The 27,884-nt window shown below is 36.6% G+C and overlaps 1 protein-coding gene across 1 annotated transcript; it reads left to right on the forward strand.

Annotated features, from left to right (window-relative positions):
• Window positions 1-12,608: 12,608 nt before the first annotated feature.
• On the forward strand, window positions 12,609-20,462 carry LOC149081289 (small ribosomal subunit protein uS11). The gene is made up of 5 exons (XM_089238127.1): window positions 12,609-12,819; window positions 13,799-13,960; window positions 15,791-15,952; window positions 19,981-20,057; window positions 20,350-20,462. Exons 2-5 carry the CDS (start codon window positions 13,812-13,814, stop codon window positions 20,415-20,417), a joined length of 456 nt encoding a protein of 151 aa, XP_089094253.1. The 5' UTR covers window positions 12,609-12,819; window positions 13,799-13,811; the 3' UTR covers window positions 20,418-20,462.
• The last annotated feature ends 7,422 nt before the right edge of the window (window positions 20,463-27,884 follow it).

The raw sequence follows: 27,884 nt of genomic DNA on the forward strand, positions 1-27,884 counted from the left end.
TGCTGAGTTCAAGTTCAGTGAGATGTTATTTGAGAGAGAGAGCCCTTTTTTTTTTTTTTAAAGAAATTTGCCATTAGGGGAAATACAGGGTGGCCATGATTGAACTTTTCAAAGCCATCTGTAGCTTTGTCCAACAACCGGAATGGCAAACAATTGTGCATTGGAGAAGTCCACGAGGGGAAAAAATAATTACCGAATTCGCCGATGGGAGAAATATGCGCTAGAACAGAAGTCTTCAACCTTTTTCTAGTCGCGAGCACTGCCTGTACCCATCATCAAAAGCAGAGTACCCTCACGGCAAGTTTGAGATATGAATGCATGAGATCACGATGTTTTCAATTCCTTGAATGTAGCTGGTCCAAGGTGTTTAATCGGAACGTTGATCAAGTGCTAGCGAGCACGAAATTGGACACGATCACCGAGCACTCCGGGGGATTCCGGGAGCACCGTGATGCTTGCGAGTAACAGGTCGAAGATGCCTGCGCTAGTAGACTTGTTTTGAGAGACGTATTTACAACGTGTCCGAATAAATCAACGTCTTGCAAATTAATGCAAATGCACACACAAAGGCCACAATAGGTGAATTGCCCAAAGAGGTGGCTGAAAAAGATGACCATGAAAAATATGGAAGCTAAATATAACAAATATACAGCATTCTAATATAAAGCATGTATCACGAAAGAAAGACCAATAATTAATACTGTATAAAACATTGCCCAAAAAAAAAAATTATGGTTGTCTTATATAAGTATGGATACCTTCTCGATTTATCCCACTATGTTTATTGTACTACTTTGTAAACGTGTCAATTGCATTAGAGTTCACGACCCCCGGAAGTGATCTATTCCATTTATATACTTCGATCATATCTCCTGACACCTGCGCGTTCCTTCAATATAAACTTGTACAAGAAATCAAGTCTTTCTTCATAGCTCAAGCCTTGTGTGTCAACAAAAGAACGCTTAGCTCTTCTCTGCACACCCCCCCCCCACCCCACCCTATACCCCTCTGTAGGTATGGTCTCCAAAACCTTGCGGCATACTCCAGTCCAGCAGGACGAACAAGGCTTCGCAAAAACGGAAGTACGACTTTAGGAGAACGCGAAACCTTTTTAAGAATGAAACCGAGCATTCTATTCGATTTTTTGATTAACGCTGAACAATGTTCCAGGAAACCTAAGCCGCTCGTCAATGATAATTCTCAAATCAGTGACTCAGTTGCATCTGGGATATAGTAATACCATTCAATTCGCAAGTGAAACGTGGATTAATCGAACCGAAATCAGCGACTATGCGCTTATCAACACTAAAAGGCATGTTCCATTCACTAGCCCATGCTGCAATCATATTCAAGTTCATCTGCAACATCTCCCTATGGCTTGGATTCCCGCCAACGCCTATTAGCTTCATGTCATCTGCGAATTTACTGACCATTCCGTCGATAACCTGATCGAGTTTATTGATAAACAGTGAAAAATAAGTATAGGCGACAGGTTACTTCCTTGAGGCACCCTACTTTTAACACATGTCCATTCGGAAAATTCCCCGTTCACTATAACCCGTTGTGACCTATCTCCCAACCACAATTCTATCAAATTCAACAAGTTACCCCCATCCCAATCTCAGGTAAATGCTTCAATAGTTTGCCATATCCGACCCAATTGAATGTGTTGTGGAAATCAAAATAAACAACATCGACGCCCTTACCCTGAGCCTTTGTCACTCGATCATAGAAGCAAAGGAGGTTGGTTACACACATGACTTCCTCTTCCTGAACCTACGCTGGTTTTCCGACAATACGTTATTCTCGTCTATGCCTTTCACCAATTGCATTTTGATGAGATTTTTGATTTCCAGAATTTTCGACAGGGAACCCGCCAAACTCTATTTCAGCACTGTTTCTTTACTACCCTTTTTAAATATCGGAACCACATTAGATAGCTTTCAATCCACTGGGACGATACTCTCAGCAACGCTACTTCTGTATATCTGTGCCTCCTAGGAGGTAAAGAGAGGAAGTTGTCTTGCACAACAGCTCTGGGCGTGAGCGGTCATCAATCAATCAATCTGTATATCTGTGCATCTGGTCCCAACAGTTCGTTAGCACATTCCCCAAGGACCTTAAGGTAAATATCATCTGATCTTGGCGCGTTATTTGCACATACATTTTTTAGAAGTTCTAGGATTTCTACAATATCCACTTGAATATCGTATAGGACTTTATCACCCCATGACACAACCGTACTTTGCATATCACTTTCCCAATGAAAAACCGATGTCAAAAGTTATTAAAAGCCCCACAAATAGATCCTTCTATCGACGGGGGGAGGGGGCAATTTATCCCTTACATCTATTGTCCACATACTTGAAAAATGATTTTGGGTTAGCGCCAATTTGCCAACCTAGATTCAACTTCTTTTTTACTTTCCCTAATCACCTACTTGAATGCCCTTCTTTTTTTCAGTAAATGCTGACAGAATCCCTGTTCCATTTTTACACTCCCTAAACGCCCATTTCTTTTCCAGATAAAGATTACGCACTTTTTCCGTGAACCAGATGGGGTGCGACAAACACACTTTTTTTACGAACAAACGGTATGATGTCATGCAAAGCAGAGGATAGTTTTACTTTAAATCCTTCCCATTGACGTACCACATCAACCTGATTCCAACCGGTCTTTGAAAAGTCTCGCTAACCTTTCTCTCCAAAGGTCAAAGTTGGTTCTTCGAAAACAAGGAACCATTCTTCGGTTATCGGCTTTACCCGAAGGAAATTTACACAGAAAACTAATGTCACGAGAGATGATCACTAGAAGAAATTTCTTCCCCCGCCGAAACATGAGCAACAAAATCCTCGGAACTAGTGAGAACTAAATCCAAAATAGAAGTACGCCTAGTAGTGGCTTCTGATATGTGCTAATAATGCAAAAAATCATTACTGACAAGAAGAATCATAAAAAGGGAAAGTCACCGAAACAAAGTAACTGACAAAAAATTCGCCGAGGCAAATAATAAATTCACTGAAACAAACACTTCATTGACAGAAAATTCCTGTAATAAACAACTCATCCTTAGGAAATTAATTCAGCGAGAAAAAAAGTTCATTAACAGGAAATTCATCGAGGTAAATTAATTTATTCACAGGAAATTCTCTAACAATTTACTCGTAAGAAAATTACTGATAGGAAATTCATCGTGACAACTAATACTGTATGTTGACAAGAAATTCACCGATGCAAACTATACAGGGTGGTTCAAATTGTTTGTTCATAGGACTATCTCTGCAGGGCCGCAAGTAGACACTTTGTCCCCCAGGGCAAACCGGCATTTTACCTTGCCATGTCGAAGAAACAGTTAATTAATCGAATTCGGCGCCCCTTCTGGTAAAGCACCCGGGGCACCAGACCAACGCCACCTATAGGACAAGGCCTCCGCACGAAGCTCGTGACGTCACTGAAGAAGGCCATTTCCATTGCCATTGGATATAGCAGGCCGACGCATGCGATATCGTTACCTTTTTCGCAGTACATACATCCAATGGCAGTAAGAGAAATTTCCTTCTTCATTGACGTCACAAATTTCGTGTGGAGGCCTTGTTCTGTAGGTGGTGTTGACCAGACTTGCCTGCTCCCTCCCGCCCCCCCCCCCTAGTTGTGGCCCTCTATATCTCTGTAACACCGTTGACTTTAGAAGTACACTTTAAATTACAAAAAGTTTTCAAATGACATGCAATTTCTTAAAATGCCGTAATTTATTTGAAGGATCATATGAAGAAATTAACTTTTTACACAGTCCTCCGTGGGCTAAAAACCCAAGTAGAAAGTTGTTGCCCTGTCTTTCCTGTGGGACCAATAAAAAAACATTCCACGTTTCCAAGTGCAATATTCTCGGAAGATAACTGAATTCCAAAATTAGAGAAAAGTTGGGAAAGAACAGCATAAACTAACAGACAATGCTTCTTCCCTCATTTGTGCCGTTCTTCCCCAACTTTTCCGATTTTTGAATGTAAATACCTTAGTGAATACTGCACTTAGAAAAGTGTAATTTTGTTTTGTTGACCTCAGAAGAGACGGGGGCAACAACTTTCTATAATTGGGTTTTTGAACACACCGGCATATTGTATAAAAAGCTAATTTCTTTATTTTTTCATGTGTATACGATCCCTCAAACAAATTACAACATTTTGACCTCATGTCAATCTAAAACTTTTTGGAACTGAAAGTATGCTTTCAAAGTCAACGGTTGCAGAGATAGTCCTATGAACAAACAATTTGAATCACACTGTATATTGACAGGAAAATTCACCGACGCAAACTAATATAGTGATAGGAAATTAAACGAGACAAACAAAGTCATTGACATAAAATTCAGAGGAAACAAACAATTCATTCCCAGGAAATTGACCGAAAAAAATAAATTCATTGGCAAGAAATTGACCGAAAGAAATAAATTCACTGACAGGAAATTCATCGAAAGAAATAAATTCATTGACAGAAAATTCACCCAGCCAAACAAGTTCATCACCGGGGCGAACATTTCATTGATAGAAAATTCACTGAGACAAGGAGCGCTATACCACTACGATACAGAAGCGGAACGATGGTTAATTTGAAATTTACCCAGAATTATTCATCATTTTTCTGCTGTTAAAAATCATCTTAATCAGAGATGGCCAACAGCTGGTCCGTGAAGGGATTTTGTGCGGCCCGCGACAAGGTAAAATACCGTGAATAATTTTTTTTTATCATTATATATTTGAACTATCGGTTCCAACACTATATATATTTGATTAACAAACTACTTACACACTTCTCATTTCTAGTGACGAAATTAATTTAATAACTAACTAATTAATTCAATGAGTAATGGAGCATCTTATACACCGAAGCTGCGCCACTGATGCGGCTCGCGACGCTATAGCTGACCATTATGTTGGCCCGCGAACAGAAAGAAGTTGGCCATCCCTGATCTAGATAATCTCTAACTTATGCTTTAAGAGTACGCGCATGCTTCCTACACATTTCCAGGGAGTAGGCCTACTTGAAACATGAAAGGTCGCGAGCCAAAAGGCAAGAGTCTTCTAGAAAAGGGCTACTCAAAATTTTCTTTCCTAACTGTTCTCTTGTCATAGTGATCATTAGAGCTCGGATTTTTATGACCTAAAAATCTTGAAAACATGCAAGCATTTATAACCTAAAAAACATGAAAATATCAGTCGGGCTCGCTCATAACGAACACGGATATGACGAATTTTCGCACATAACGAAATTTTCTCGTGTCATGTGAATTTCGTATCCCTTATCCATGCTATTTTGATTGCTTATAACGAATACTGATTTCAGCAAAGTACGACTATAACGAATTTTCAACCGGTTTCCAAATACGAGTTCCTTTGTAATGTCACCTAAACGTTCTTATCGATAAATTTACCTTTATACAAGGTGTAGGTAAAACTAACTCTCCCTGAAAGACATAATAATAGGGAGTACGTACTGTGAAAAATTTTCTTTTTGCTTCATTTTTATTTTCAAATTTTCTCTGTTAAAAAATCCTATTTTCTATTTGCGGAAAACCTTATCAGGAAGAAACAAGAAAAGAATGAGAGGTGATATTCCCATGAATCTAACTTCCAAAACACCTTTCTAAAGCGCATTTGCCAATTTTAACTAGTTTGTACAAGCTATACAGTTGTTTGAAAGCCGAAAATGGAAAAACAAAGAAGTATCAAAACGATTTCGGATACTTCGAAATTTGGCATCCACGATTTTGAAGAGCAAAGAAGAATTGAAGAAAAAAATTTGGGATGGTGAACTGAAAATCTACAAGGAGAGATTCCAAGAAGGAGCTCTTTTTAAATGGTATGCACATAACGGTCGAAAAAACGTTACAGTAACCGGGCTCTTGGTAAAACAAAAAGCATTACATTTATGCATGTTTATAAGGCAAAAATTATTTTAACGCGAAATCTTTAACGTCCACAGTCATATCATGAGACGGACTCGCATCGCGAGGATCCAGATCCAAACCCCACCGTCACCGGCTGATGTTGGTTTTCTGTGGACCCCAACTTCGAGGCGCGAATGACAGCCGATCTTCCCGTTTAAAAGTCTCGCCGCAGAGAGCAACAGACCTGCAACGTTACAATTATTCATTCATTACACTTCACTCACTATGAGTTGAGAAAAAACACATAATTTAAAAAACTGATTGCAGATGGCAGCACTAAACACGAGAAGCACAATTTCTCATCATCATCACACACAGAAACAAACTTCATGGAAGGTTCACTATACATACACACACATTCCAACATGTACCAATTCGTTAGAAGTTCCGCAGAGGAATATGGACGCGAGGTGCATGTCTTGGTGTAGTAGTAATAGTCATATCATGAAGAAAATAATAACGAATCGTTTCGTAAATGTATTTAATTCGTACTTAGGATACCCAAGTAGTCACCTGATGTCAAATATGACGTGAAAATTCGGTCGTTGTCTCTGAAAGACGTTAGTCAAAAAAAATCACATCATTTCAAAGTCATTTAATGACCACGAACAATAAAGGTCAGGAAATAACGTGATACTTGATGACAATGAAATGACGTGATATTAAATGGCGTAAATGATTTTGCGTCATAAAAATCACGAATTTCTTTCGAACTGAAAAATTCTTGGAAGGAATTCGGATGAAAATATCAAAATTATTCAAAGTGTTCGTTAATGAACCTTCAGGAGGTGTTTCAAAATTACCCTAGGCCTATTCGTTACTGGTTGTCACAAGATAAATGGAGTACTTTTAATTGCGATTTTGTTTGAATGGAAATGTAAAACTTTTCAATGAGAAATTGTTCATACATAAATTTATGCACACGTTATATAAATTATAATTGCATCTATATCGTGTTTTTTACGGAAGATCAGAGGATCTGTGAAATCTGTCATCAATTGAAAAAGATTCAATGAATTCTTTGACGTGACACTGAACTAAAAAAAATGAATTTTAAAATCTTTTTCTTTTCGATAATTATAAATAACGCAAATAATTATAATTATTATATTTTTCAAGGATAAAGAATGAAAGAAAACGAAAAAATAACCGTCACATAGGCTGAACTCTACAGAAATTAATATAACTAATCAATACTTGTGAACTCTACATAAAATAACACCCGCTGGGTACGGCTACGAAAACGCGATCGGTAGCGATATGGCGTAAATACGTAGGGGCAATCCGCGAAGTCTGAGTTCGAATCCAAGCTGCGCCGCAGCTTCATAGATTTTTCCCTTCTGTCTCTCCGAATGGCACCATCTATCTTCTGAAAGTGGAATTATTTGCAAATAGTAAATGATAAATTTTTTTTACGTCATTTTTGTCGTTTCCGAAATAGACATAATGACCACTTTATCACGTCATGTTTGAGACATTTTTTCAAGTCCGTACGTATGTAACGAAGTTCGCGTATAACTAACAGTTTCGCTGTTTTTTTTCCCGAATTCGTTATAAACGGGTCTAACTATGTATGTGACCTTAAAATTCAAAAATATTACCTTATAATTTTTTCATTACAGTAGAACCTCTCGATAACGGACACCTATGGGACCAAAACTTTTTTCCGTTAACAGGGAATGTCCTCTATTGTGGAGGTAAAATATGCAGTAGAACCTCATTTATACGACCGACGATGTTTGCCTTCGGTCGCAATTGGTTCCTATATGTTACTGTGTGTAAAAGTGATACACCGGTGGCTATGGATAATCATCAATCATCTCGATAAAGAAAGTTTGATTGAAAAAATATCAATATATTTTTTTATCACTTTTTCCGGCGATTATGCATGATTCCCAAATAAAACTGGAAAGTCTGATAAATATAGAAAAATGTATAACCTTTCTTCTCTTCATTAAACCAAGTGATTATTTTCACCCGTACATAATACGTGCACTGCACATATTTGGCAACAAAAATTAAATTGAATTAAAATAAGTTTGAAGAAGAAATAAACGTTCATAACAACATTATCAGTTATGTTTGCTTTCTTCACACGTATCAACACGTGCAAACAAAACTAAACATTATCATTCGGAATCAACATCCCGGATCATAATTATGTTCAGTTAAACCAAGTAATTAATCGATTGATTATCATATCAACCAATACGAGTTTGGGATTATACATAATCACCGTTGAATATGATAAATTTCCGATGCATGAACGAAAATTCACAGAGTTTGGAAGAAGAAGAAGAAAAAAAATTAGAATTCGTCTAATTTTACTGTCCGCTATCGAGAGTGCTCGCTAACGGGGAGTGAAATACATTAAAGTCTTATTCCACGGGACTGGGGATCAGAAAAATGTCCGTTAACGGGAGGTGTCTGCTAACGAGGAGTGTTCGTTAAGGGAGATTCCACTGAATTTCATCGCTTCTTTTTCAGTTAATGGTTTCTATCTTATATGAAACTAAAAATAAGTAAACTTATTAAGTAAACATAAAATACAGTATATATACATCAATTTACCATTTTAATTAAAATTCACACAATAACTGTTTTTCGATTTCTAGAATCGCACTGAATTTTATGAAATGCAGTTTCGTACGTTCAAAAAAGCCTGTTATTGTTTAGCTTCCTCCTGAGAAATATTTCAGGGAAATATACTTTGCAAAGGTTTTTTTTTTTTTTTTAAATTCGATAAAAGTTACCAGTCAAGCAATACCAGTGAATAGCAATGTTCGAAGAAGACTTGACATAAAGCAGAGACGTCTAATTTCTGCTATCTCGTTGAATATTTCTCAAGCAGAATCGTCATGTTGCTGTACATGAAATCGATTTTGCGATGGAACTTCAAACATATTTAACAAAATAAAATGCAGTGGTACCATCAGTCCTTCTTCTTTTGCACCGAGCACAACTCCGGTCTACCGTCACTGGGCGTGTGTCCTATACCTAACTGATACTTGGTATACCTAATCGTCTGCGTGCATATCTAGTATTGTGCGTGAAGTTTGTGCTGCCATCTGTGTTTTGATCATTTTTGTCGCACCACGGTCATTTTCTGCACACGAGGGCTAATTAGACCGGGACCTACAATTTATTGCCGATTTCGAACGGCAGGCTTGTTTTTTATACTCGTCGAGGGGTTGGTGCGCTAACCCCCTCGATGGGGACTCCCTGAGGTAGCAATTTTTTTCTGTCTTCGGTCACGTCGCCATTTCTGTTGTACCCCTGTGTCAGGAAAGTTTTCTGACAAGGACGAACCGGGTATCGAACTCGCGACACCGCTAAACATCCTTTGGTACTTCAGGCGAGTATCTTACCGCGCCCTCTGTGTTTTGAATTGTGAGTAAAGCGTAATGCTTGAATATTTGTACAGTTGTAGACAGAGCCACAACATCGGAAAAGCAGGGGAGGGGGAGGGTGTCCCGAGCGCTGAACCAGGAAGGGTGCCAAGTTTGCTTTTTGTCCGTTTAAAAATTACGAGGAAGGGGAGTCAAAATGGCTACCTACTTGCCCCGGGGAACAGTGTCATTTTTTTGTTTTAGTGCCAATTTTTTGTTTTTGGCTGAGGCCATGATTGTAGGATTTGTTGCGAGACTTTTCTCAATGAAGAGATCGACTCACATTTGCGCCTCCTGAAGCTGGAAAACGATGGAGAACCACCACCGGTGGAATTCGAACCCAGGTCCTCGTGGAGCGAATTCCCCATGCGATGCCCACGTGACCACTACCTAATCAAACATGGACCTAGTACACATTCCTCTGAAGAATTTCTAACGAATCGGTACATTTCGGAACTGTTGTGTGAGTGTATGTCTATACATGGCCCTGCCATATTTATGTTGGTAGAATCGTGCTTGTTTCTTGTTCTTGTTGGTGCTGCCATCTGCGGTCAATATTTTTAAATAACGATAGTATATGCTTGAATTTTCATGTTACATAAGTACCGTATTATAGGTCTGCCTGCTCTCTGCGGGGAGACTTTTTGAAATGGGAGACCGGCTAACATTCACGTCTTGGAGTTGGAAAAACCGCATAAAACGAACTTCAGTCGACCATTACGCTCATCGGCTACCATCCAAGGGCAGCTCGAGCTCAACTGCCGCCCTGATGCTAAGCCTCATGTGCCATCCCTAAAAACGACCCCGTTGGGAGGTTGAGAGCGATGCAGCCTACAGGGGACTCTGGGATAAACCTAATTTTTTATTAGGGAATTTATTTGTAGGGAATAAATTTTTTTATAGGTGAGGGACAAGGGGGTGCTTGTGCTCCCGGCCCTCGACAAGATACAGCTCGAAAAATTAACACTTTTGGTTTCTGACAAATTCAATTTTGGTTTCTGTTATTACGCCCCCCCCCCCCCCCCCATACCCTGTTTCCTCAAGTTTTCTCAACATTTTTGTTGTCAAAGCTTAGCTCAAAAGAATGACAACACTGGTGTCTTGTAAATTTTTATTGTTCAAAATTTTAAAAATTTATATGTGTAAACAAAAGCCTAGGCTACCACCACTTATATTGTACCGCCCAATTGCACCCCTTGCTTAAGCCGCCGCTGCTACCATCGTTCCCCCTCAAAAAAGTCCTGGGAAAACTAGCGTAACTTACTGTGAAGTACCTCAAGCATGGGTGGAGATACACTTGGTAGTCTGGGGGGCGGGGGGTCGATGATGATGTTGTCAACTCATATATACATTAGATCAGTCGACTCCACCTATGACGCTGGAAAGACCGTTGAACACCCCTGCGGAAAGACCGTTTTATCCGCATTTAACGCAGTTTTTTTTCCAAATTTCCTCCGTTTTTGAAATTCGAATATCTCAATGAATATTGCACTTAGAAACTTGGATTTTTTTTTCTCTCTTTTTTTTGGCATCAGGGGAGACAGGGCAACAACTTTGATTGAGTTTTGTGACATACGGGGTGGGGGGGGGAGACTGTGTAAAACATTAATTATTTTTATTCTAGTAACTATACAACCCTTTGAAACATGAATGACATATCTGAGTACTGCACGTTATTTGGAAACTTTTTCTAACTGGAAGTGTACTTCTAGGATCAATGGTTCGCCAGTTAAATTCCATACCCTCTGTTTGCTATGCACCCTGTATATATATCACGTTATCCGATGTCCCGATAACTAAAAAAAGAATTTTTTTCCATGCGTTATGATATTGGTCCATTCCGTTCTTTGGAAAAGTGATAACAATGACAGAATGAAAACATTGTCCGTGATTTCAATAAACAGCGTCCACTATACGAATTTTGTTGCAGAAATTTCGAAAAAATGGTACGATAAATTTGCTGTAGAGACACGAGTAAGATAAATTAAAGATCTTAACCCTATGCTATGTTTAATTTTTTTTTTTTGAACTAATAATTGTTTTCCACAATTAATGAAACGTAAGAATGGAAAAAATATATTTTAAAAAATTCATTTCGAATTGTATTGTTTATACAGGGTCTTAAAGAGGAAGTAAAAGCGCATATAAAATAAATATTGAAGCAGAGGTTCTCAAACTGTGTGCCGCGGCACCCTAGGGTCCCGCCAGTTTTTACTAGAAGCGCCGCGGATATGCGTTGATTACGCTTAGAGGCGCCGCGAGTGGAAAAGTTTGAGAACCCCTATATTGAACTTATTATACCAGGGGTTCTCAAACTTCTTTTCACCCGCGGTGCCCCTTTACTTATTACCCGAGCTCAGCCGACTCCCCAGAGCTGTTTAACAAAGAATATTTTCGAATAACCTTTGTCAAGGTCACCGCTCCACGGTTCCCCTGACGGAAGCGCACAGTTCGAGAACCCTTGTATTATACTTTCCTAATACATCACTACCTTCTTTGTGATTCAAACATAGAAAGAAAGAAAAACATGTTGAAAACTTCCACGAGGAAAAAAAGGAATGCAAATAAATCATATCGACCATACAGTATATGATTTTTCTTTTTTTTGGCAGGTCACTGATTTACATTTCTTTTTTTAATTGAGGGGTTTTACTGCCATCTATGAATAGCTTTCCAACGAAAATGAAAAATTGGAATAATGAATCATGCATTATTCAGAATGTCGCGTCTCAAACATGAAGTTGCCAATTGGCAACGGGAAAAGAAACATTTAAAGCAGATGTTGCCAATCGGCAACAGCATGCACCGTAGGGTTAAAAACTTTTTCAACTTTTTTTTTTCATTTTGGCAAATTCATTTCAAATTTTTGGCATTCAGGTTCGCAATTATTAGTTATCGCGACATTATTTCAATTGTAGGATAAAACTACTTTATCAGCACCGCATGAATCACCTCTGAGAGAGAGATTTCGAGATCACAACGTACCAACACAACGATTCATCTCTCCCCCTCCTCCTCTAAAAGGCGTCATCTATCTTCCAAAAGTCGAAGTATATGCATATGGTCTTGGGTTTTTAATCTCATTTTTGACGGTTCCAAAATGGACACACGTCAATTTTGGGGAACTTGGGGATTGTCAATGTCCCATATTTATGATCCTGTACCTCACTCGACAAAATATGGTCAGTGTAGCATCAACATCTGTAGCATTCGGACTAATATGATGAGGCATTCAAAGTAATTTCGAAATCGAAAATTTCGAACACAATTCAGACACGTTGAATAATTCGTATTAAAGCTTAAAATATTTTTAAAATAATCAAATTAATGATATTATTGAAATATCAAAATTTAAAGCAAAAAAAAACTAAACAGTAAAAAGTAAACAACTCTCCTACTTAGACTCTATCATAAACTGGCCTGTCGTCCATAATTCGCGTGTAATATATATATATAGTTTATAATCAATCCAGTTGAATCCACAAAGTGAGTAAATAATTATTTTATTATCTGTTGGAAATAATCGTTATTTGTTCTAATATTAATCTTTTCTGCATTATGTTAATAGTTTCAGTTACGTTTGAATTTGGTCGTTTGGTAGATATACCATTGCCGGAGCCGTGAATGCTGTTTAATATTTAGTAAACAATATGCATATGCGTATTAATTGATTTCGTTAATAATCGATCTTTTGGCATTTCATATGTATATATCGAGGGATGTGTTTAAGGCTATTTACTGTGCTTTAATCCATGTGATTAATGAATATATAATTTGAGCGTCGGAAGTGTTACATCCCCATGGGGTGCTCAGGGCTGTGATACTCAACACCACGGGTGCTCGAACATTCCCGCCACTATATAGGACAAGTACGAAATTATGTTTGTGTTAATTTCTGGGAAAAAGCACGGTGGTACCACTTGGGTAATTTGGCGATGTACTAAGACCGAACAACCCAACATTACTCACCAAAAGCTTTGAATTATGATGTATATGAAATAGTATCGACACTATAGAAAAGTTGAGCAATATTCTCTACAAATATGCATTCTCCGCACCTGAAAGGCAATACAGGGTGTTGCCATGAAGTTGCGACAAACTCAGAGGAGTGATATTTGGTGTCAAGAGGAACAAAAATTGCCACTGAAAATGTTATCGCAAGCCATGTTAGGCGATGAAAAACTGAAGGCATCGCCATCACACCTGGTATCTTGTGTTGATAATCGTTACTAGTAAGGCTACCATATCCGAAGACAGAAAGGAGGGCGTCTGTGCATGCATCTTTATTGATTGGCATATAATAATAATATGATATTATGATTATAGTGCACTTCCGTAGGTGACGTCATTTTAGCCGATAACCAATAGCAAAAAATCTAATATCACATTGAACTATTTTATTAATACTTTTTCCATGCAATGTAATTGTGTGATCAGTATTTTGATGTGGTGTTTTTCTTTATAGGTCTAGTTGAAAAATGGCTCCACGTAAAGGAAAGGTCAAGGAAGAACAGCCAGTGGTGGCCCTTGGTCCACAGGCTATGGAAGGTGAAAATGTGTTCGGTGTCGCTCACATTTATGCTAGCTTCAATGACACCTTTGTGCATGTAACAGATTTGTCGGGAAGGTAATGTATAAGTTCATTGGATAGTTTTCTTTGCACATGCATTATCCAACTTTTTATTCAACCAAATCTAACTAACGTTCATAATCCACAGATTAATCTTTGTACTAAGATAGATTTGTCTGGATTTAATAGATGGATGTCATCATGTACTCACAACTTTGATCTCAAGGGCCCGAAAGCAGAATGTTTTGCATTGATCTGCAATGAACCCTCGGCTGACTGGAAATGTTCTGCTGTAAAAATCCCCATAGTAGTGTTTTCTTGCACTTTTTCCTGAAATACTTCCAGATTGTTTTGCAGTATGCTAATTTTCTGCAACGTATGTCACAGATTTTGGCATATTCTGCTTTGAGACTCAAGGGTAAAAAGAGTTTGGTTACTCATATTGGGCCTAAAGGGGTTAAAAGAAAGGGTTTTTTTTTACTGCTCTTCTGTTCTTTCTTCCTCTGCTGCAGTATTCATTTGGGTTATGTGGTGGAATAATCCAATGGGCATCCACACGTGCTCACAAACCACAGAATTTAACAAATGGTTCGTTCGCTGATACTACTTTTTTTTTTTTTTACTCAAAGAATTGATTCTGTTGTGTTTAAAGTCTTTGCGGCCTGGGCCCTAACGGAAGCAATTTTACGCAGTAAAAATAATGGGGGGAAGAGCAAAATATGCAGCGCCACCCTCGGGGTGAACGAGAAATGAGAGACAAGGTTCAGAAATGCAGAAAACATTGTCTAATTGCTAGCATACCTGCATGGGAATATGTAAATGAGACACTAAAGAAAGAACATAGTAAAATTTGTACACCTATAACCATAGTTGTGATTTTTTTCTTTTATTTTGTCATGACTGCTCTTGGCCCCCATCTCTCACCCCTGAATATAAATATTTAAAAAGTGTATAATAAATGCAGCTGCTTATTGCAGCACGGGTGTACTGGAATACTTGTGAATCAAAAAATTATACCCGGGCGGAGCTTTACAAGCTGTTATTAGGGTATTTTTATGCTCACACGAACTGCATTTGAATTGAATCAGAAAAACTGTTATTGCTGGCACGTCCATGTTGTTAATAAATATGATGGCGTTAGTATTTTTCACTACGCCCTGGTCGATAAATGAATAAATTTGATGGAGCAAGCAAATAGTAAATATGCAAACGTAGTCAAGGTGCCACATATGCAAACTTTCTGAAGATTATCTATTCTCAATGCCAATTATCCTGATGTTCCGTGTGGTACCCTTTCAACAACAAACAATAACCATTCGAAGAACGACAAAGCGAGTGAGTGAAGATTGGGAAAAAATTCCACATATCGGTGGACAAGCTCCAAAATACAGAAGGTAAAAAGTTTTAATTGTTGAGGGGGAAGAAAATATTTTGCTTAGTCTGCTGTGGGGATTTGAGTATGCTCTCGACAAGTAAAAAAGAAACAGGTTAATAATGGTGTTTCTACTTACAAATGACATGGTGACTGCCTTCAATATTAATAGATGCGTTTATATATGCATAAATTCAAAATTTATTTTATTGTTTTCATTTTTTTTATCCGATCCTTAATTGGTGACCACACTGAAAATTTTAGTCAGCCTAGTGCCTAGCAGTCCTGGTATTTGTTCAGGATTTCAGAACGTGCTAAAATATAGAATTTTGGATTTCATTGAAACTAAGTTTTTGCAATTTTTGTTTTTCTCTCTTCCTGTGGATTTTGAAATAAAGAAGTCAGATTGTATTTCATTTGTCCATATTTCTCTCTCCGTCACCTCAATCTGACAAATTGATTGAACATGTTTGTGTATAAATTTTAAACTAATTTTTTTTTCTCCCCATTTTCAGGGAAACGATAGCCAGGGTAACAGGCGGTATGAAAGTGAAGGCAGACAGAGATGAAGCTTCTCCGTATGCTGCTATGTTAGCTGCCCAGGATGTCGCTGAAAAATGCAAGCTTGTCGGGATCACCGCCCTACACATCAAGCTCCGTGCGACTGGTGGTACAAGGTATGCAAAATATATATATAATTTTTTTCTCTCTGTTATGTGATACGGTGATGCTGCATTGTCACTTATGCCACACACTTTATTTTGATCATTGTCTTTTCTGCCATTTCTTTTGATGCAATATAGGCTAAAACACCTGCAGTTTTAGAAAAGGTATTGTGTACGTTTAGTTTGTAAACCCTGTAGTATGCTTTTACTTTATTAGTGCCATGGTTCTGAAGAACAGGGTTCTGCATGCATGAATAATTTTGGCAGCGACATACCTGATGAACTTGGTAGATATGTCAAAATGCTTTTAAGCACCCTTTCAAATTCTGCAGAACTCAAAAGAATTTCTTTGTCTTTTGCATTCATTCATTTTAAGCTGAGAAATTGATTATGGCATACAACCAGGGTTGGCAAGGTTTTGGACAGTGCTGGCCAAAACCTCCTATTTATAACTATAAGTGAAAAACTTTGCAATTTGATGAAGAGGTAACTGCTATAATCAAATAATAAACTTATATAAATTACATTATATTAAAATTACATTAAATATTATAAAATTTTGAAATTCAAAACAGTATGTGCAAAGGGTTATATGACTATCAGGTTATCAAACAATTGAAAACTGAACTGTCTTGAGGTTAAATATTAGATTTTATAGAAACATAAAAGATACAAGAATGAGATAGAAATTTGTCACATGAAAATTAGAAAAAAGCAATATATGACTGCAGAATGAAATTAAACTTACGTAATAATCGAACACTAATAATAAGTGCAGCTGCGCCTTTTAACATTGATAACACAACTAATTTAGCTGCCTTATCTGTGACAAGATGATTTCTAAGATAAGATAACAGAATTTGAAAATATTCGTTCAATTGATGCATAACTTGGGGGACACGAAAATAAAAAAAACAATGTGTTAAAGACAGTCTTTTGATAAGCCTTCTTCCAGTGTTTTTCTTATTGCTGTCCCCCGTGTGATAGAATTGTAAATATAGCTTGAATTTATTCAGTGAAATATTAGCTTCTAGCCTCAACAGCAACAATTTAAATTTAACAAAAATTTTGGGTCTGGAAGTCTTTTGTCATCATATAGGTGTAATCAGTATTTGTGAAATAGTGTTCTGTTAGTCATGTGTAGGTGCCACATAGTGGCCTCATTTTCTTCGGATATTTTCCTTTATTTATAATTAGTTTTTGAAACGTTTGAAAAGTCAAAATAGAACAATTTTTATTAAATAAACATTACACCATTGATATTTATTCACATTATATTGGTGTCAAATAAAAAATATTTATGTTTAGTTTCACAATAATGCAATGATTATAACTGTGACTGTGTATTTGGTACCTTCAATATAATGTATTTTTTAAAGATAAATGTTTTTGGCAGATTCAGCAGGGTTTTGGACAAGCACTGTCCTAAATACAGTACCTGCTTCATAATCACACATGAAAAATAAGATGTGAAGTAGAAATAACATTTACAACAAACTAAAAAATTTAAAAGTGTTTATTTAAACAGTTATAGGAGTGATAATAATTTACTATCCAGCCTAAAACCATAAATTTGGTTAAACAATTAACTTTTAAAAAACCAAATGACGCCTTTTTGAAATATTTTTGATTTAGTTAGTTTTTTTCCCGTGATACTAACATATCGAAGAAGAAAAAATACTAGCAGAAAATAAAACTAAGGTTTCCACATAACATTTTTAAACTTGGATGTTTTGGACGGTTTGACAGTTTTTCCCAAGTGTTCTGTCCAAAACCCCAACCCTGCATACAACTGCTAAAAACATTTTTGTTTTTCAATGTCGCACTGCAATGAGGAAAATGAGGATTTTTATATTTTCTGATATTTTGTAATTATTAGGGCTAGGATTTTTATGTCCTAAAAACTTCTAAAAATACATTTATGCCCTTAAAAACTAAGTATGCCCTATAAAGAGTAAAATGTCCTAAGCATTTTTCATTCCTATCTCAAATAACATTAGTTTTAGCAAAATAATATGATAATGATAATTGCACATGCAGCCTAAACTAGTATTTAAATGTATGAAAAAAAAATTTCATCTTACTAACCATTATGAGTATTCGAGGATCAATGATATGGCTTCCAGTTATTATTTTTACAGTTAATGTACCAAACACAAAGTTTTTGCTTTCTAAAAAAATTATCTGTAAGGGAAATGAAATTAAACAAATTCAGAACCAAATTTCTTCAGTTCCTGTGAAGTTCTTTGCTTCGTTTTGGGCCTGTTGAGGGAGAAAATTTGATTTCACAATAGTACACAAATCATTCACAATTGATACAAAACTCAGTTAATATAAGGATAAGTTCTGCATAATTAAAAAATATTGAGGCTCGAACTTGATTGGATGCAGTGATGTTAATTGAGCAAAATTTCCCTTGTAAGTTCAAGGAATTTAGAAGTAAGGTGCTGCCATCTTTTGGTAAAAATATTTAGCCCTGTATTAGAAAATCATCACAAAATTAAAAAAAAAAAAAAATCTTTCAAGTAATTTGTTTGATAAAAACTCAAAATTTCCCACAAAAGCAAGTCTGCAGGTGAATTTGATAGCAAAAAAAAGTACAGAGCATATTTCATAATTCTCAAGGAAAAGTTAGTTTTCCCAACCTTTTTTGTCCCATCGCCCCAATGCAGTCTAACCCATAGGATCCCATGTTATACCCGTAGCTTCTACTGCCCCCTTTACAATGGTTTATCACTTCTCTAATCCTGTTAGTATATGTATAATAGTTTGCCTTTGTAATGGTTTGTCCACTTTTTCAATTTTCCCAGTAATATAAGAAAACTGGGCAGCACTGGATATTATAGCTAGTATGAAATAAAAACACAATCCGACAGCTAACTTCAAAATCAATCGGAAAATCTAAAACTAAAAGCAGACCTGCCAACTCTCCCGATTTTTCATCCTTCCTCCCACTCTCCGGATTTTGTGGGAAAATGAGATTTTACGCGAGCTTTCACGTTGTCGTGGCGTCAAATGATTACAGTTGTCGTTAAGGAAAACACCCATAGAGGACGGCCGTAACGTTTCCATCGAGCAGCCGTAAAAAAGTCTCTGTGACCGCATTTAAGCAACTGGCAAAGACTTCGTTTCCGAAGCGTTTATCTGCAATCATTTATCAGGGGCATGACCTTGGTTGCCGAAATTCCTGTATAATCGTTATTGTATTCCATTAACAGCCGTGCGGTAAACATGTTTTTTCGTCTGCAGCTTTGTAATTTGAATTTTTTTAAATCGTTTCTTCCGATTAAATATGTCTTCAGAAAGAAAATATAAAACTTTAAGCTATATGCAGCTAAATATAAAGCTTTTAAGAATTCATATGCCCAAGATTATCAATCACTGATAGCATCCACGAAAGGAAACACTTATAATTTATGAACAGTATGTAGATGTGATTTCTATATTCCGCATGGAAAGACTGACATGGAATTATATTCTGCTCAGGGACAATGCAGAACCTGCCTTGGGGGGGGGGGGGGTAAGAATGTAACTTTTTCTTAATTTATTTTAAAAAAAAATCTGAATTTTTTTTATGAACTTTTTTTTTTGATCGAGACTATGAGTGACGGTGTCGAGAGAATTTCCAGATTTCTGTATTTCAAAAGTTGGCACGTCTGCTAAAAGGGTTTGTTGAAGTTTTGTTTGTTTTGTGAAGTTTGTGGTTTAAAGCTGATAAAATCTGTTTGCTGCTTTAATATTATCATATAACTATTTAACTGTTTTCATAATTTTTATTTAGTTATGGATATTTTTCACTTAAAAACCATGCATGAAGATAAAAATCAAAGCTGGAGTTTTGGACAGTATGGTATAAACTGCAGTATTGTACCATGATTTTTACCTTACTGTCCAAAACTTCTGCCAACTCCTCTATCATATACAAATGTGCATTCTTTCATTATTTTATTTATTTTATTCTCTTTTATTTTATACACATTTTTTAAATTTATCACCACTACTTAACCTGTTTCAATTAAGATTTTCTTTTGTATTTTCAGAACCAAAACGCCAGGACCAGGGGCGCAGTCTGCACTTAGAGCTCTTGCTCGATCCGGGATGAAAATCGGTCGCATAGGTGTGTATTTTATCTTTTCTTTTCTTGAATATGAAATGACAATACAGTTAGAAGAATTCAATTTCTATATCTATTTGCTAGACATGTTGTCAATGTGTTTTGTAAATTGATTTCTGAAATCCTTATTTTGCATCAGAAAGTTGTAAAAAGTATTGATCATTCTTTCCTCCATTGAATTTAGTGAAACATTTGGTTTTCAAAGGTAGAGTATTTATGTAAGAGTTATCTTGTGCACATTACCCTTAATCCTCACCAATAAGAAATGTAAATGTTTTCATTTCTCTTGTTGCAGAGGATGTGACGCCAATTCCTTCTGATTCTACACGCAGGAAAGGTGGAAGGCGTGGTAGACGTCTGTAGACTTTTTTATTATTATCTTGCTAAATAAAAAAATTGATGACCAGAGTGTTGTTTTGGTGTGTTTTACTTTCACATGGTTCTTACAGTCCTTGAAAAAAATTATTCTTGAGTGCTTATAAGTGCTTGGGGAAAAAAATTTTGTGTGAATTTCTTCCTTCAAGCAGGACGTTTTCATGAAAAAGTTGGGATGGCCAAAATTGCATAAAAATATGGGAATTTTCCAGTTCATATAGTTACTCTAGATCAGCGGTTCTCGACCTTTTCTGACTCGCGGAGCCCTGTTCAGTATTTTATTCATACGGTGGTACCCTTTAGGCTTTTTTTTTTTGTTTTTGTTTATCAAATTTACTGATTTATTTTATTATCCTCGAGTGGCTGCTCTGCGGAGCACCGGTTGAGAACCATTTCCTGAGACGAACCAGCTTATATCCCCTAGTGGGACAGAGCAGGGGGCCATGGTTGGTCTCGTTGAGAGCCACTGCTCTAGATATGTGATTACCTGCTTTCTGATTTTTTTTTTTATAAAGAGAAGGCAAAGTTCAATACTGTTTCAAACGTAAAATGATTGCTTAAATGTCATTTGCATGCTAAACTAGTGACTTTTTTTAAAAGCAAAACCTTTAGAACTTGACATTGTCTACGAATTGAAAAAATAATTTTTTTAAAAAGTTATATCTTTAAAAAATTAGCATTTCAAAATTAAAAATGAGTAAATGTTGAATATAAATTTAAAAACCAAGTAATATTCATTTTTGTAACAAATCACGATTTTTAACAACTGCGATATGAATGTCGTTGAATTTTTTTACTTCAAAGAGTATGCACCATGTTTCACATTTGATCCTTTTAACCTTTGTTGTGTTTTTATTTGGCTTGACTTCATGACATGAAGAAACCATTGAGAGTTGAAAATCGGCTTGTGTGTATGGGACTCTTGTTGGAGATGAAGTGATGTGGTACATGTTATATTATTTATTAGGGAGGTGTAAACCGCCTCAGGTTCCAGCACCTGAGATCAAACTTCAGAATTCTTTTCTGATGTACTTACATATTTTTGAGAATATAGTTCTCTGCCTGCACAATTTTTCAAGAGGCTGGATATGCCAATAACTTTCACAGTGGGAGCGGGAGTTCCGATATTTCATGACAGGACAAATAGCTGCTTGAGCCTAATCAATGTCAGATTTTGGAGTGACTCATGGTTCTGAACTGGGTGAAAAGTTCAATTTTATTACACCCGTTCACATGGGAAATAGAGAAGCGGGTTTAAAATACGCTTCAAGAATTCTCACCAATGACTGCTCTCCATTTCTTTTTTAAGAAGGAAAGTCAAGCGGGTTCTAGCACAAGACGGGAAAAAACAGCTGGTACGAGCGACTTCTGTAGAAATATGCAAATGAGACGGTTATAAGAACTTGCGCTCCTAATCCACAAGAAGTTCACCGTGTATGTGGACCTGCTGCGCTCTGTCGTTGCTGGATTTGTGACTCGCCTGCAATGTGTGATCTCCTGCGGTGGTGGTCATGTGGAACACATGCTGCTGTACTAAACAATTTTGAGGCATTCTGTTCGTTATTTGCGTGTCTTTTATTTTGACTTTTGTACTTCCGCGCCACCTATTGGCAGTTTTTGTTATATTTTTTCCTATCTTAAAAAAAATTTCCGTGACCTAGCGATGCAAACCGGAGTCCAAAAAGGTTGAGAACCGCTGACATAATGTATAAATATGTTTTCCTGTATATTCTCGCTTCAATTTAAATGTGATTGTCTGATATAAATAGCACGAGGGTACAATCAGAGTCGTCTAAAGAGCATCATGGGCCCCCGGGCCAAGTGATTTCACTGAGGCTCTACCTGTTAAATTATCGAAAAATTCAACTACTTTTCATTTTTCTGAGGCTCGCTCTTCTATTGAACTCGTAAAATGTGTATTTCCACTGTTGGATTTAAATTGGTGCTGCCATCTAGTCTCAAATTTAGAGATGAATAGAGCCCGGAAGTTCAGGCACTAAAAATCAAAGCGCTTGAAGAGGAAGCGTCCCCAGTGTGCATTGCGAGAGGCCGCGAATTTGCCTACAGCGCCATCTTGCGAACGGGGTCAGCACCTACGTTTGACCACGCCCTTACCCATGTGTGATTGACAGTTCCACTCGGCAATATTTATTTTTCTCCAACGCCCGATGCATTTTGGGTAGGATTTCCAGATAGTCATATTCAAACGGTAAATATTGTGTTTTCCGAATTAAAAAGCAATTTCTCTACGAACCCGTCCCGGATCATTTTTTAATGTCACTCCCTTATGTAGACACGATTAGATAAAGATAAATTCTTGACAGAAATACATATCAAATTGTTTGAGAGGAAATATGGCAATATTCAAGAAAATTTCGTCGTGCAGTAAATGAAAGTTGTTAGCCGCAAAATTCACTTATTTCGTGCCTCAAATATATAATACTGATTACAGGATGACACACAATGAGCCCAAATTCTAATCAAAGTATTTGATACAAATTTACCTAAATTTGTGATTTGTTAGTCCATGTTACAGATGCAGAATTTCATATATCAATTGATTTTTTTGATGCACATCATGTGAATTTTATGATTTATATATAACTCAACCTCCCCTCCCCCACAGCATATAAAAATCCGACAACCTGTTACTGCAAAAATTTAAAAAAAGCAAAGTAACAAAAAACTCATTTATTTTACCAGCTTCTGTTCCATCAAAAAATAGTCTTACAAAGAATGAGTTACAAATATGCCTTCAGATGACAAACAATGGTATACATAAGACTTGCATTTCATGACTGATAGCAGTTTTAAAAATTTCAATGAAATGAACATATATCGTATGGGCAAACTGAGAATATCTAGGGCTGTGTAATAGCGTCCTTCACATAATTCCAACCTTAAGATATTCATCAAATAATAAAAATCACAAAAAATAACAATGATGAAATACATTTAAAAAAACCTTGCTATCACCACACATTGGCTATGACATTAAATTCAGTAATTCAATTTTTATTAGTTACTGATGATTCATCAGACTGTGATTACACATACAAAATTTAGTTTTGTCATAGTTGAATATTGCACTAACTTGTTAACATGCCTGTTTCAAGAGAATTTCAGTGGCTAATAGGTGTAGTGGAAATGGATGTTAACGCAAAACACAGGAGGTCTCGTATTTCACACCACTACCAATTTCTAATATTACAATGTAAAAAAAATCTATATTTATAAATGGGCTGTTTTAGAGCATTTCACAACTAGATAATAAAAATTATATTGGTTACAAAATCCAAAATAAAATAAATATCCTCCCCGACTCCTTAACTCTTGCCAATAATTTCAATTCCCATTTCATCAATGTTGTCGCAAATACTCGACGCTCTAAACAAGAATACAAACAATATTTGCCAAATAACCGTAATTCTATATATTTTTCCCCAACCGATGTTACAGAGATAAAAAAATCAATAACTTTAATAATTCTGTCAAGATTCAATGAATGCAGTTTTTTAAATATGCTCCAGATGGTGTTCTTCAGACTTTTTCTGAACTTGCTAATAATTGATTAGAAAATGGGATTTTCCAGGCTCACTGAAAAATGCAGTAATAATCCCTATCTATATAACAGGTGATAATAATGATTTAATAATTAGACCTGTGGTGGTCCTTAGCACTGCTGCTAAAATCCTAGAGACCATCATCAGGAGCAGACTATTCTCATTTTTAAACTCTAATCTATTTTTTTCAAATAAATCAACACTACTTCCTCCCTAATAAAAAAAAACAAACTGCTCTTTTCGAATTTAATAAAATACATCGTTGATAGCATGGACAAATTTAAAACAACAATATCAATTTTTCTCGACATTCGCAAATGTTTCAACAATATTAGTCATAGCATTTTGCTTGACAAACTATGCATACAGCATTAGAGAGGAGAAATGCATATAATCTTTTTAACTCTTACCTTACTAATAGGACTCAAACTGTCAAATGTTAGAAAAGTGTCCAATGATGGAAACTATGATTTAAAGTAAAGTTTTCTTAGTTGAGAGGTTTTGAAGTTTTAAATAACATTTTTCTACTAATGCAAAGATAACTTAATATCAAGAAAATTAAAACAAATTATCAGCAGTAGAATACAGTGACTACTACTATTATTAAACCAGACATGCACGTCGTCCGTATTCTTCTGCGGAACCTCTAACGAATTGGTTAATTCATCTTGCATTTCTCAAGTCACTGAGGAATGCAAGAAAATAAGATATTTCTCCCACTGAAAATACATGAGAGATTATACAGCACAGTTTTGCCTTCACGAAAAATTGCCTTGGCAGTAGAACACATAGGAATGCCTTGCTAGTGATACAAGTACAGGGTAGTTATAAATAAACTGATGCTACTCAGATGTATGTAGCACCCATTCTGATAGAGGTATTTTGACAAAACTTTGTATATATATGGACCATGGGGGAAGAGAAAGATTCACCAAAAAAAAAGTAGTTAAATTTTTGACCACCAGCTGAAAAAGTGCCGCTTTTTTTTATCACAATTACCTTATTCCCATAGTTGAAATAACATGTATACCAAGAGTTTCGATGAAATACCTATAGCACAACAGCCACTACATAAGTCAGAGGAGTGTCTGTTTATTTATAACCACCCTGTACAATAGTACCTCGACCTACAGATGTCTCGATTCACAAGCATATGTAGTGCTCCATCTTATGAGCAAATGTTTGACTGATGAGCATGAAACATACAAGCCTTAGCCCCCCCCCCCCCGAAAGATTCCATCTCTCCAACTAAATAAATAAATATATATATAGAGGCATTTATTATATTCCATGCACAGATTGTCCCCAAGGCTACATCGTCAAACCAAATGCTCTCTGAAATGTAGATTAAGTGAACATAGGAGGTATGTTAAAAATCAAGAGGTCCATAAGTCCACAATAACTTTACACTGCTGGAGTGAAGACCACAAATTCAATTCAAACACAATTTCTAAATCGCTGGATGAGAATAGCACTGTACAGTGTGAAGAACAGCAGTGCAAACAAGAACAAGTGAAAAAGAAGGGCAAAATGATAGAAGTTACAAAAAGTAAAGTGAAGTTCTCTTCAAGCGCTTTGCTAAAAATTATCGAAGGCACTGAAAATGCCTAAAAAAAGGCATAATTTTTGGAAGGAAGAAAAAATCACTAAACACAAAGGTATTAAGGGTCCAAAAACAAGCTGAAAAATCGGTTGCACTTAATCCGTCTATTGTTTTTTTTATTATATTTTAATATAATAACTGCATTATAGTCCAAATTAAATTGATTTCAAGTCCAAAATAGAATCTTACTAGACTCTCAGGAGAATAGGCCAATTCCAGCGCCTCCATTACCAAACGTGGAGTCGGTAGAAAAAATTATCTGTGGGGGCTCTCCCGATTTTCGAATAATTCTCGCTTATTTGTTGTATTATTTGGAATTATCATTATTTCTATAGTTGAAACATGGCCATGTTGTTCTATTTTTGTAAAAAAATTTAACTTCTTTTATATTACCACATATTCAGGGCCGCAACTAGATGCTTGATCACCCGGGGCAAGCGCGTTAAGACGCCCCCTTGTAATGCTGAAGGAGAGGTTTCAGGATGAAATTTGCGCCCCCTCGGGTCCAGCGTCCGGGACACGAGACTCTCCTGCTGCCCCCCCCCTAGTTGCGGCCCTGCCCATATTAGAGACTCTTTCAAGCGCGAGGGCCCTGTGTGGCCAGATCTCTGAGGGCGACTCTGGTAAATTTAATCGAATACTAAATATGCATGTTTAATAAATAGCCACGATTGTTTTCAGAGCATTTATGGTGCAGAAAATAAAATCGAAACAACATGGGCCTCTCTGCTCCTATCCCACCTTGTGTGAGTTATGACATCAATTCAAGACCTCTTGGGACAATCATTGGTCCGCTATGCACGTACAACGCAATCCAGTGCCTGAGCGAGGCATATTATGTGCAGCCTATGCGTAAACAAATTTCTGATTTTCCTCTGTTTTTCTAACACAAGTTGCGTTCATCTGAAACAAAATCACTCTCGTCTAATACCATCCGGTCAAAGCAAAGTTAATTCATGCCAACACCAATCTCTCAGATAACTTGGTTGCGTGAAAATGGGGCTGGAAAGGCGGATTGGTAATTAATACTGACTGTTGGAAAAGTTTAAAAAAGCAATTCTTTTTTGGAGTTCTCAATGCCCAAAATATCCAAGTTTTACAGATTATGGCTTCTTAAATTCACTATTAAACTTTAAACTATGTTAAAAAATGCATTTCTGCACGAATATTTAAGAAAAAAACATTTTTACCAAAAAAAAAAAGTTTGAAAATGGGGCATTTATAACATTTTACCTGAATTTTCGGGCTCTAGAGATGACTAATACAGACCCAGAGAAGAATCAGATTAGAAATAAAGTGTAAATTTCCACGGTTCTAATACTTCTTATACACTGTTTTTGCTACCATCTACTGTCAAAAAGGAAGATGACTCAAATCGTGATAATGAATTTCGGATCAAGAAACAGCAATTTTTATTCAGTGTAGTTCCCTACGATCCAAGCCCACAAACTGAACTGGATGGCAAGTTCAGTTTTTTCATTGGAGCATAAGGAGCCATCAAAATCAAAGAACCTAGACTGAAGCAGACGACACAGCAGAACTTTCCGTCCACAACAGCTCCCTACGATCCAAGACCACAAACTGAACTGGATGGCAAGTTCAGTTCTTTCAGCTCTTAGCATAAGGACCCGTCAAAAACAAATCACCTAGAATGAAGCAGACGACAGCAGAAGTTTTCGTTCACAACAGCTCCCTACGATCCAAGACCACAAACTGAACTGGATGGCAAGTTCAGTTCTTTCTTTAAGAAACGAGGCGTCCAGAAGCAGACGAGAGATAAAAGAATTTTTTCCCTGTTTTATCTGTAATATTGATGCTGCCATCTTCAACTTCAGTATTTCGCAGGGCTGTAGCTGCCAGGGCCATCCACTGATGATGAATTCACATGTTCATCAGGTGATACAAATACAACGAGAAGGGGAGAAGAATCAAAGTCAGCAGATCATTATGCATTACAAAATTCATTTGAATTAAACAAATTATTGTAAAATTGAAAATAATAATAAATAGACATTGCTTGTATTACACAGCCAAACTACAAAGCACGAAAAAAAAGTGTGTACACATAAAAAAATTTCTAGATGCGTTGCTATTACATGACAAAAGTAAAAAGGAGCAATCAAGTGAGGACACACATTATACAAACATTAAATAAACAAAATCTTACAAAAAGCACAAAACAAGCCAAAAAGGCTAAAAACGGATGCTACTAGTAACATATTTTCCAAAACCAGATACAAAATCCTGGGGAGGAAGTGACATTTAAATTCTTCCAATCTGAAACATGAG

This window comes from Pholcus phalangioides, unplaced genomic scaffold, assembly GCF_987345545.1.
Source record: "Pholcus phalangioides strain wild (caught in Gottingen) unplaced genomic scaffold, Ppha-v1.0 ptg000010l_1, whole genome shotgun sequence".
In the NCBI taxonomy this organism is placed as follows: domain Eukaryota; kingdom Metazoa; phylum Arthropoda; class Arachnida; order Araneae; family Pholcidae; genus Pholcus; species Pholcus phalangioides.

Excerpts from the sequence above, each read along its gene's own strand:
- LOC149081289 (XM_089238127.1), top strand. The coding sequence starts at position 13,812 with ATGGCTCCACGTAAAGGAAAGGTCAAGGAAGAACAGCCAGTGGTGGCC. Across the intron at positions 15,953-19,980 it reads CGTGCGACTGGTGGTACAAG|AACCAAAACGCCAGGACCAG; the intron begins GTATGCAAAATA and ends TTGTATTTTCAG. Across the intron at positions 20,058-20,349 it reads GATGAAAATCGGTCGCATAG|AGGATGTGACGCCAATTCCT; the intron begins GTGTGTATTTTA and ends CTCTTGTTGCAG.